Source organism: Octopus bimaculoides, chromosome 1 (genome assembly GCF_046866305.1).
Source record: "Octopus bimaculoides isolate indiv1 chromosome 1, ASM4686630v1, whole genome shotgun sequence".
NCBI classification, from domain to species: domain Eukaryota; kingdom Metazoa; phylum Mollusca; class Cephalopoda; order Octopoda; family Octopodidae; genus Octopus; species Octopus bimaculoides.
Window position 1 is genome coordinate 105,631,860 of NC_142928.1, and position 13,036 is coordinate 105,644,895.

At 35.6% G+C, this 13,036-nt stretch overlaps 1 protein-coding gene across 1 annotated transcript in view; it reads right to left on the reverse strand.

Annotated features, from left to right (window-relative positions):
• The window catches only part of LOC106871086 (secretin receptor), a 100,772-nt gene that overhangs the window by 9,853 nt on the left and 77,883 nt on the right, over positions 1-13,036 (reverse strand). The window contains exons 10-11 of the mRNA XM_089349235.1: positions 8,735-8,876; positions 6,611-6,652 (exon numbers count right to left, since the gene is read on the reverse strand). Of these exons, the coding sequence (XP_089205361.1) occupies positions 6,611-6,652; positions 8,735-8,876 (184 nt within the window). The remainder of the gene's footprint in view (positions 1-6,610; positions 6,653-8,734; positions 8,877-13,036) is intronic.

Genomic DNA, 13,036 nt, shown 5'->3' on the forward strand with positions numbered 1-13,036 from the left:
TATCTATATTTGCGTATGTTTATATGTATATGTGCTTATGTATATATTCAAATATATACATGTATATATATATATATATATATATATTCATATATATATATTCAGGGCAGAAATACGTGTAGCGTTGATTAATATTATCTTCTTTCCCCTCAGACTAATAACATATAAGGAATATATATGTTTTAAAATGTTTGAATCATTTTTAATTAATTCTATTGTACTTTATTTTATTGTATGTTATAGTAGGCTTCAAAATGCTTATATTATTAGATTAGTAGTTTGGAAATAACTTTCTATGTGTACTCCAGAAAATAAGGTTGTCCTAAAATGAAAGTTGTGGTCCTATTGGTAAAATCCTAAATTTGTAATAATAGTAATTCTACATGTGTGTGTGTGTGTGTGTGTGTGTGTGTGTGTGTGTGTGTGTGTGTGTGTGTGTGTGTGTGTGTGTGTGTGTGTGTGCGTTTTCATCCCGTGACCTAAGCTGGTAGTTTGAGATATAAAATCAATTGCAGATGAAATGGAAAAAGTTTAAATGCCGAAAAGATACGACACTTTCTATTGCAGTGATTGTTTTGTATGATAGCCATTTTCTTCGCAAAGTGAAAAGGTTTGAAAAGAAAAAAAAAAGAAAAAATGAATAATGACAATAATAGTTTCTGCAGTTTATTTGTTGTTCATGCGTCTTAAGCATAGAATGAATCTGTTGTCAGCTCCACGCACAATGGAAGTAAATTATAACGCTCAGGTCATCAGCGTCATTTTGCATTGTGAATCAACGCCGGACACTTGGAAACTGATGGGAAAACGATGTGAGTCTGTGTGCGTGTGCGTGTGCGTGTGTGTGTGTGTGTGTGTGTGTGTGTGTGTGTGTGTGTGTGTGTGTGTGTGTGTGTGTGTGTGTGTGTGTGTGTGTGTACAGGTTAAAGTGCATCTATTTTTTCGTGTGCCGAAGATCTTCACTTTTTGTTTTTGTTTTTTTCAAAACTTTCAACTGACAGAATCGTGAGGCCAATCGGGAAATTAATCTCCCAAAGTGAAATTAATTTTGTTGTTTTCTTTCCTAATTTTTTTTTTTAATTTTTTTTTTTTTTTATAAATGGCCAATGAATTTAGAGAAACAATTGGGCGCCGGAATAAATTTCCCCATGTTATACCCAGAAGAGATAACTCAAAAACAGTTGCTACTACTGCTGCTTCTACTGCTTTTTTTGTTGTTGCTGCTGTTGTTCAGCTCTCTATCACCACAAGCTGAGCAGACCTAGAATGAAAGATTATAATTTTTGTTTATCTAGAATTATATCTAATATGTCCTTCATTTTTTTATGACTGTTGGTTGCGATGTGATGAAAATTTGGATACTATTTCTAAAAGCCGAGGGGCTAACTGGAGGATATCTCATTGGCTCGGAAATAGAATTGTCAGTTTTGAAACAGAATTGTTTTAACTGTGAGAGCCAAAACAAATTATAAATAAATTAAAACTAATAAATATTGACTTACACGACAAAATTTCACTGAATTTTGGACACAATGCCATTTATCAGCAAAAGACACAGGTCGATGGAACTAATTGATTTGTACAAAATTTTGCGACTGTAGAAAGCGCAAGGTTGTTTAGCAGCATTACAAGCCCCATGCAAATCAATGCCCTATGCCATATAGTATTTATTTATAGCAATGCATAGATTTGAATAGACACCTAGAGTCTTGAGTAAGTTTCTGGCTTTGGATCCAGGACCGGGCGACGCGTTGTGCTCTTGAGCAAAGCACTTCATTTCACTTTGATCTAATCCACTCAAGACACTGGGAAAAATAAATAATCCTGAGATGGGCCGAGAAAATCAAAGCCTCGCTTTGATTTCCCTTCCAGGTGAGGAATATATATATATATATATATATATATATATATATATATATATATATATATATATATATATATATATATACATATATATATATATATATATATATATATATATATATATATATATATATATACATACACATATATATATATATATATATATATATATATATATATATATATATATATATATATATATATATATATATATATATATATATATATATATATATATATATATATATATATAGCCACAGGATTTGGAAACTGTTTTTCCTTACTCAGGAAGGATCTTTGATCCTATTTTTCTGGTGCGCATGACTCAAATGTACAGAAAGTAAAAGACAAAAACAGGTGAGGGAACAACAAGCAGATGTATTAGTTTGACGCACGCGGAAGAATGGAAAAAATACTCGACGTTTCGAGCCTACGCTCTTCAACAGAAACAGATGAGAAGAAAAAAATGGGAAATCGAAAAATCGGAGAAAAATGTCAGGATTAACAGTTTATCATGAAATGACCGGAAGAAAGTGGGTATGTGTGTGTGTGTGCCTATTCAAACTTATTTGCTTTATTCGTAGAGTTTCAATAAAAGCAGCCTAACATTCAAAGTAAAGGCCATACTGTGTGGACTGATATCTCTGCTGACAGGCTGATGATATTAAATAAAGTGTTAAATTCTTATAATATGCAAATCGAAGGTTACAGGATTTTTTGTTTATAAATCGATTGGCTACTTGTTTCGCTGGTATTGGCCAAATGGTGTAGAAAACCTCATGAAAACCAATTTAGGGTGTTCATTACTTCCGACGAAAATCAATTTAGGGTGTTCATCTTTTTTTTTCAACCTCCGGAGAAATTGTTAAATTTGTCATATTTGTACGTCTACTACGAAGGATTACATACAGCAACACATACACACACACGCACATACACACACATACACACACGCACACACACACACACACACACACACACACACACACACACACACACACATATATATATATATATACAGGTGTGTGTGTGTGCTTGCATGCGTATATGCATATATGCATGTATGTATGCACGCATGCATGTATGTATACATGTAACTTGCTACTAAAATACCTGAAATATGTATAATGTTGATACTCTACAAAGTGGCATTCCGTTGGTTACGACGACGTGTGCTCCAGTTGATCCGATCAGCGGAACAGCCAGCTCATGAAATTAACGTGCAAGCGACCGACCGCTCCACAGATACGGGTACCCTTTACGTAGGTCTCAGGAACATTCAGTGCGACAAAGAATGTGACAAGGCTGGCCCTTTGAAATACGAGTACAACTCATTTTTGCCAGCCGAGTGGAACGGAGCAACGTGAAGTTATGGGAGAAGTTATACCTCTATTTTTAGCTATTGCGAGAACTTTTGCGCAAATCACTATAAGTACATACATAACGGTATTTATCAGGATCGGCCACGTAATTTACTGTGTTCCCGATTTGCATAGTGTATGCAGATCCGGGATGAATGGGCTGGTAAGGTTATATTCTGATAACCTTCCGCTATCTATAACGATTTGGGTTCAACGTTCTCACGGTAGAAGACGAACAGCGAGATACTTTCTCTGGCGGACAATTATCGAGAAGTAGATCTATAAGAAGATACCCATTTTTCTTTTTCTGTTTACTTAAGATAACTGTATAAGTTACCGAATCATTAATTTCCACCAAGACATTTAATAAATACTTGTTGAGTTGTTTACATACAGACTTGGCCAAAAGTATTAGGCCACCCAATGTTTTGGGGCTCTGCTATCTCAATGTTAATGAAACTCATGCACATGGTAGATTATGGTATATTTCACAATATACAGTAGTTTTAATATCTGGTTGACCCTCTTTTAGCATCAGTTACCGCTTTTATACGGTTAGGCATTGAATCAATTAGTTTCTTGCAGGTGCTAGACGCCATTTTACTCCATTCTTCTCCCAACTTTTGGTACAGATGCTCTTTATTTTTAACTGTTGTGTTCCTGATAGCTTCACCAAGAGTCTGTGTTGATGTGAGTGGTGGTGTTGGTAGTAGTATGGATGATGTGGTTGGTACCATTGCCTGGGGGGGGGGGGGACGCTGGTGTCATTGTTGCTGTTGCTATTATCATCGTTATTGCTGTTGTTATTATAAAAGTTGTTTCGGTTTCGTATGCTTGTGTTGTTGTTGTTGTTATAGCTGTTTGAGTGGCGGATATTATAGTTATCATTGTTGTTATTATATTGCCACTATTGTTGTTGTCATCAACATCGCTATTCTTATTGTTGTTGTTTTGGTTTCGTATGTTTACGTTGTTGTTGTTGTATTGTCCTACTCTCCATCTTAATTTTAAGAACGTTTTTTCAGTTTCTGAGAGACAATCGACTTTTCTGACCTTTTTATATGTAGCGAATCTTGATGGTAACTCTAAAGCATGCATTTCATCTGTATCTAGCTGTACTGCACCGTATATTCCAGAAGTGTAATTGTTGTTGTTGGCGGTGGAGGTATTGTTTTTATTTGTCCTGTCGCCGAAGTCCTCTGATAGTTTACACTTCGACATGACAATCACGTCGATATTGTTTGGGTATTTGTAATGATTCTTACCATGCTGGGATCGTTGTTGTTGCCATTTCATCCACTTGAGTTTGATGCTGAAGTGTTTGCTACAGGCATGGTTAACTCGGCGGTTTTCTTGTTGGGTGTTTGTCATAAATCTGTCTCTTTTGTGTGGTGTAGTGGTGTTTTTCAGTTCATGCAGCAGGACTCTCTCTCGTTTCTGGTACTGGTTGATTTCTGTGTATGTTTTCTTTTTGATGTTTTGTAACATCATGTATTTTAGTTTTCTTGCTTGATGTTCTGTGAGTCCTAGCTTCTGGACAGCCGAATTGACAGATTTCGTGTATAGCTTGGAGGAGAAGCATGTTCTAATGAAGTGGAGCTGTCGGGTAGCTATTTTGATTTTTAGACAGCAGAACACGGGGTTTCTCAGTGTCTTGCTAGCTTGGCCAAAGCTTATTTTATTTCGTTTTTAGTTTGCAAGATTCTTTACTTGAGTTCGTGTGTTGAAGCATATTGTGTTGTGTCTGGGGAGAGTCATTCTCTTTTAGTGCCTTATTATTTAATAGTTTCCATTTATTTACTTATTTATTTTTCTAAAATCTTCGTTGCGTCTTGGAACCTTTTCAATAGTCGTTGTCTCTGTCCGTTATCCAAGCTGCGTTCTTTTGGTTTGTTTGTGCGCATGTGTGGGGTTCAGTGTTTGTGCGCATATACATCTTTGTATGTATTTATGCATGTATGTAAGTGTGTGTGTGCATGTATGTATGTGTGCGTATGCATATATGTATGTGTGTACGTTTGTATGTATGTATGTATTGTACGCATGTATTCTACATATTCATGTGTTTGTGTATGTGTGTTCGTGTTTGTGTGTTTGTATGTGTGTGTGTTTGCATGCGTGTGTGTGTGTGTACTTCTCTGTCTCCTTGTGTGTGCATGTCTGAGTGTGTCTATGTATGTGTGTGTATGGGTTTTTGTGACTATGTAGTGTTTTTGTATGTATGGAGGTGTATCTCCATATGTGTGGATGTGTGTTTCCATATGTGCTCTTATGTGAAGTGAAGTGTGTGTGTATATGGTCATGTATTTCAGTTTTCATTTGAGTATGTGTATGTATGTGTGCTTGTCTGTTCATATTACCTATGTACCTGTCCGTCTGTATGTCTATCTGTTTAAATTCATATCCATTTACCTACATACATGTGCATATACGTATACATATACACCCACACCCACACACGCGCGCACACATACACACACATGCATACATCTATATAGCAGCCCACTTACTATTCTACTTATATATAAATATAAACTGTGGGTATGGGGTATGATTACCTACTACGCATATTTCCTATTTAGTATTGGGGATGTTTCATTTATGAGGACGTACTCTTGTATTTGTCTGAGGGTTGGGTCCTTTGGGTGCTTGGATAAAATGCGGATGTCAAGTTAATCCAGGTTGCTTCCATGTTCGTAGAGAGTATGGAGGACTGTTTTTTGCCGTCATATTGTCTGAAATGTTCTTTTAGTCTTTCCGCAATACTCCTAGATGTTTCCTCTATGTACGTCATGTTCATATCTTTACAAGCACCTTCTATGCCTCTTATGCTGTAGACTACATTTCTAGTTCTACAGTTAATGCCAGAGCTAATCCTACATACCATGCAGTTATCATTAGTGCATATGGTATTCTCAAAGGAGTACGTCCTACATAAATATATTTTGATAGATTATATGTATAATTTGTTATTTCCTTCTTGTCATCTTCTCTTTGTACAAGGACACTGTACGAAACATTGGATAATCCACTCATCACAAAAATGTAGATACACACACACACACACAGACAGACAGACAGACACACACACACACACACACACACACACACACACACACACACATACATGTATGTATGTATGTATGCATGTATGTATGTATGTATGTATGTATAGATAGATGGATAGATAGATAGATAGATAGATAGATAGATAGATAGATAGATAGATTACTGAATATGGATGTGTATGCATGTTCGTACATACATACAGACAAACATATAACAAAGGCACATAGAATAAAATGCCGTTACTTGATTAAACGCCATTGCTTATTAATAAAGATAATGAAGAAAGTTTAAGAAGATCCAGTCACAGATAAACTCACCTCCTCATTCAGGAAACAAAACAAAATAGCAACCATTAGTCCCTGCAAATATACAAGTATAATGTTTTATTGTATTTAAACATCTCCAATAATAAAATGATTTTATTCACAAAGTAGAGGAAAATAAAACATTTTCCATGTTATACACGCGCAGCACTGCTCACATTCACATACTCTATTGTACATATACACATTCGTATAGTGTGTGTGTTTGTGTGTGTGCGTCTGTGTGTGTGTATGTGTGTGTGTTTATGTGTGTGTGTAAATAACAGATGGATAATGTGTTAATTCACATTTAAGAGCCTGATTCACTTAAATCCTGATGTATTATATATGTGTATATTCATATGTATGTCTATGTGTGATCGAGAGTGTATATTTCGTGAAAAGGCTTCGAAACATGAATCCGAGAGAAAAAATGTGCATGTGGGTGAATGAATGTGAATTGTGTAATAAATTAACTCCATGTTTACAAAATCTCAAGAAATGTGACCAGACGGATGTTGAGCTGCAGCGAACCAAAGGGACAATTGAGACACAAAAAGAGATAAGACGCTCAGACGACATTTACTTAATTCCCTGTATGTGTGTGGACATACATATAATTTTCTATAAAAGCAGGTACTAATTTTACCTTGTACTTATTCTTAGTGCAAGTTTTGAACAGTGCAGTTCGATTTTAATAGTTATTTTTTCAAAGCTTTTTCAATAGTTATTTTTTCGAAACGATTGTAGTGGCTCTATATAAAATGTCGTGAATTCCATTTTCTTTCTCTCATAATTTTATAAACTCTACGGACACAAAGGAATTTCTGATGTAAATCCAGTGGCACATACCTCCATTCTGTTGTTGACGTCAGGTAACCGAAAACTGCTAACGGACTTTAAGAATCATACTACAAGGTGTATACTCCAAAATATGTATACATATATGCACATACACATACACACATATAAGTATATACACACATACATACATCCAGATATATATATATATGTTGTTGTACTTGGGGATGGTCATATTGCCAGTTTAGCCAATAAAAACACACGCACTGTATATTTGGTGTTAATTTGCTTCAGCTTTATATTACATTACATTACATTAATCCTATTTCGGCCAGAGTTCTTTCGTCACACTTCTGTGACCTCATCAGTGGTCCTTTGCTTTCTTCTTTCTTATGTGTGTCCCACCTTGCTAACTATTAGCCATTTTGTATATATATATATATATATATATATATATATATATATACATACACAGATAGACACAGGCGCAAACGCATACATACAAGCACACACGCACACACAAACACGCGCGCACGCGCGCACACAAGTGTGCCTGCTTTCTGTAATTGTTGTAAATGTTTTTGTTTAGGGAGCAATTTTCCTTCATTCAACTATGCAATATTAACGCTAGAAAACTGTTATTTATTATTGGCTCCAGCTGCTTCTTCGTGTTGTAAGTATAGACACTGTAGATCGGCAGCGATTAAATTAAGGGTCACCATTCTTCCTGTTATAAACCCTAGAGTATAACTACTGAGGTTTAGTAAAAACAATGACAGTGAGTTTAAATCAAAAATAAATTGAACCACACGCAGGCGGTTCCTTTGAGATATTCCATTTGAAAAGTTTCTAACATCAGAGACACTGTGTTTTCAGTTACCAGAAGAAGGATAGATGACCAGGTTTGTGTAAGAATTTCAATTCTAGAAGCAAATCAAATTTTTGTTTTTTGTTTTTGTTTTCTTTTGTTTTTGGTGGGAGGCATCCCAAACAAAGTGATTATAATAACCATGAATGGGAATATGATCACAGAGCGTTGGCGTGTAATACTATATTCCACTCTTTTCGTGATTATAATCAGAATTAGTGCTGGTTCCCATTGGCATCATCTATATATTCAACTACATGCTGCTAACAGTGTTGATCTTCAACCCTCACATAAGAAAATGCGAATTTGTTTCTTGAATGACCTTGAGACAATAAAAATAATGTGATACGTAAAATATTTCTTCGGCGCAAACCTCTTTTTGCTGCAACTGCTTTATTCTAGTACATTACTGGCAGCTATTTTATTTATTTTTTAACACATTTTTGCTTTTGTAGCATCTCAACACTTACTTGGAAAGAGCTAAAGATGTGATCAAGGTATAGTTTAGCAATTTTAGTGAGATCGCTGACACCCTTCTCTGGAATAAGCAATGTGATGATGTAATGCACACCAAACAGTGGAATGAGTATTAATGTTGACTTGGCCAAACGTCTGAAATAAAAGACGTAACAGATTAATTACGATGCATTAGAATAATGAAGATGTATAAAAATTTCTACTTACAGTAGAATTAAATACCAAAAATAAGATAATACGCCTCAATGCTCTGGCTATTTCACTCATAAGTTATAGTAATAATATAGACTAACAGAATCCGTGGAAATTCCAGTGTAAGCATATTTGAAAACATGTTAATATATTAATCACAAGCAAAGAATTTCAAAATATTATTTTGAAAGCTGCCATTTAATCAAAAGTACACTTTTAGATATGACAATTTATTTCATTGTGTCTGGGGAGAGTCATTCTTTCTTAGTATCTTATTATTTAACACACTCACCGATTCGATTTCCACTCATTCAGTTATTTAGTTATCTATTTATTTGTATGTCTATTAATAAATCTCTCTTTCTGCATATCTATTGATATATTCGTAGTCTCCTCTGCTTATTTATAAATTTATTTATTTTTCTATTTGTTTGTCTTGCTATCTAATTAACAATCACATCTACTTTGCCGTCTGCCAGTGAATGTATGTCTTACTTTCATAATAAGGATAAGCATTTAAACTTAATAACTAAAGAAAATTAGCAAAAACTGTACCCCAGCATGGCCACAATATTTGGTCTGGATACCGTAAAAGATAGATCCCAGTACGCAACTGGTGCTTAATTTATCGACCCCGAAAAGATGAAACGCAAAGTCGACCTCGGCGGAATTTAAACTCAGAACGTTAAGACAGACGAAATACCACTAAGCATTCTGCCCGGCGTGCTAACGATTCTGCCAGCTCGCCGCTTTACCAGCAGACTTATATTATAATTATATTTTCTAAATATACAGGAAGGAAGAAGTCATCTGCAACTAGACATTTATTATAGAATGTCTACTATAGGACTGGCACCATAATCTCTGGAGGATTAAGCTGCCATCGTGCAGTTTCCAGCTTTGGGCTGGTGATCCCTACTGAAAATAAGCGCCCGTAGCTTTCACCGAAGATGCTGTTACATATCATTGTTAACTTCATCAACATCACCTCAATTTCAATGAGGTTTCCTTGTCTTGTTTAGCTGACCAGCTGAACAGGCTACCGCTCGGAGATAAAGACATACAAAAAAAGAAATTATACATGTCACTTGTAAGAATGCTTTAATCTATGGATAGGAGTTGTGCCATAGCAATTGGAAAATAGCCAACCGATTCAGAATCATTCAAAATAAGACATTACGAAGAATCTTAGAGGTAAACTGGCATTATTTTGTGGGACATTCAGAAATAATGTAGATGTAAGAGTAGATGGGCTACATGTTTCGATCCCTCTCAAAAAGCATGAAATACCTAGTCCAAGGTGCCAGAAGACAAGGAAGACGTAGTATTCGGCTGAGTACTTGCAGAGAAACAGAAAACAACTGAATAGAGGCCACAGTAGAAGCACAAAATAGACGAAGCTGACGAAAACACGAGGTGGGCCTCGGCGTCGAGTGGAGTTCGAAGTAGAAGCACAACATACCAGTAGAACAACAAAATATCAGGTAAAAAAAAATAATATAAATAGGTACGAAACATGAGCAAAACAAAACAATTTCTTATCTTCAAGTAATCCATCAAATATAAAAATGAGGAGGCTGAATTTAACTGACATCAACTATAAAAAGCAGAAAGAAGCAAGGATATAAATCATTAAAAACAATAACACGGTGTGTGTGTGTGTGTGTGTGTGTGTGTGTGTGTGTGTGTTTCAGAGAGAGAGAGAGAGAGAGAGAGAGAGGGAAAGAGAGACAGACAGACAGACAGACAGACAGACAGACAGAGGAGGGGTCAGTCTTCGATCAACTGAATTCTCATTCAATTAACGTGTAAGTGGCTGAGCATTCCACAGACGCTAGTACCTTTAATATAATTCTTATGTAGAATCAACTTGAATCAGTTTGTGTGACAAGGCTGTACACTTGAATTGCAGTTCGTAGAATTAATCAACTTAATGACAGTAACTCGTCACTGAATATCTAAAATGTGCATCTGAAATAACATAATATTGCTATTATATAATGTAGAGTCTGTGCTGATATCAGATGTCAGCAATATAAATAAAGTTAAACGAGACCAGAAACCTTCATAAGATACAAGACAATAAGACACTCGCTACCGTTTTGCATTTTACTATTTTTCTTTTGGACTATTTTACACTGATTAGGATTTTAAGATTTTAATGCTGGGGTACTGCCTTGAAGAATTTTTAGTCGAATTAATCGACCCCATTATTTTTTAAAGCCTGATACTTAGTCTATCGATTTCTCTTGTCGAACTGCTAAGGTACGGCAAAAGACATACCAATACCGGTTGTCAGACACAAAGACACACACATATACGACGGGCTTCTTTCAGTTTCTGTCTACCAAATCCACTCACAAGGTTTTGATCGGCCCCAAGCTATAGTAGGAGACACTTGCTCAAGGTGCAAGGTAGTAGAACTGAACCCGGAGCCATGTGGTTGGGAATCCAGCTTCTTACCACACAACCACACCTGCACCTACATGTACACATGTATATATATATATATATATTTATACATGTTTACATATATGCGTGTGAGTGTGTGTGTGTGTGTGTGTGTGTGTGTGTGTGTGTGCGTGCGTGCGTGTGTGTGTGTGTGTGTGTGTGTGTGTATGTGTGTGTGTGTGTGTGTCTGCGTGTGTGTGTGTGTGTGTGTGTGTGTGTGTGTGTGTGTGTGTGTGTGTGTGTGTGTGTGTGTGTGTGTGCGTGCATACAAAAGTCATAGTACATTGGAACATTATCATTGTAAATTAGAAGAAAGTTGCAATTTATAAAAAAACTCAGCAATTTGATGTGAAACAACTCTGTTGCCACCGAAAATTATCTCGTTACAAATCAAAAATAGCTGTGGCTTCCTATATGTTTTGAATTAATATGTCTTCGTTGCAATTCTATGTGCAAATGAAGCGAAAATTTTACGCGTATTATAAATACTTTTTATTTATTTTATTTTTTATTTTATTTTAAAGTTTTTATTTTCAATTTTCAGAAAATACGTCTGCTAAATATTAACACAACTTCAAGCGAGCAGCAGATGTTATTCTACTGTCAATGTATTGCCATTGTAACTGTTGTCGTCATTTAAACTAATTTACCATTCGACTACCTTTTATATAACTCACTTCAACATTTATGCTTCGTACTTAACAGATAATCATAGTTATTTGCGAGTATCAGAATTTTCTTTTGATATTTTACATCTTTAAGGCGGCGAGCTGGCAGAAACGTTAACACACCGGGCGAAACTTAGTGGTATTTCGTCTGTCTTTACGTCGAGGTTGACTTGCCTTTCATCCTTTCGGAGTCGATAAATTAAGTACCAGTTGCGTACTAGAGTTGATCTAATCGACTGGCCTCCTCCCCACAAATTTTGGGCCTTGTGCCTAGAGTAGAAAAGAATATTTTTTATCTTTACTTGTCTCAGTCATTGGACTGCTACCCCGCTGATGTATCACTTTCTATGTTATTTTCATAGATCATATCGATACAAGAACTTATTTACTCTAGTGTTTATCTTATCGATGTGTATTTATCGAACAGTTAAACTAGGTTCTTACGTCAGGGAAAACAGATGAAGACACATGCACACACATACAAGCACACATACTTGTACCGGCCTAGATGTGTGTGTGTGTGTGTGTGTGTGCGTGTGTATGCATGTATGCCCGACTTCCTCACAGTTTCACCCCACTTAATTACATATTACACCCACAAAATATTGTCCATCTTACTTCTATAATACAGTAATACAATAGATTTATTCAAGGTGAGATCAAATCACATAGTTGTGATGGAACTTCCTCAACCACAGGCTTGTACACATGTATGTGTATTGTATTTATGCATTTCTCTTATGCAACAAGACTGCGTGTACTTTCATACAAAATATGTTAAAGGGTTCAAGAGTCTTGGATAAATCCAGAGCAATAATATAAATTGTAAGGTAAACTAAATGACAACTGAAAATGAATCTAAGTATGAGCATTAAAATGAGTATATATTTTCCCTTAGACATAGCTATGCTTGTTACAGAGATATGTACGTAGATATTTCGTCAACAGATTAAATTTATCCAACTCTTTTGAGCTCTTTGATAA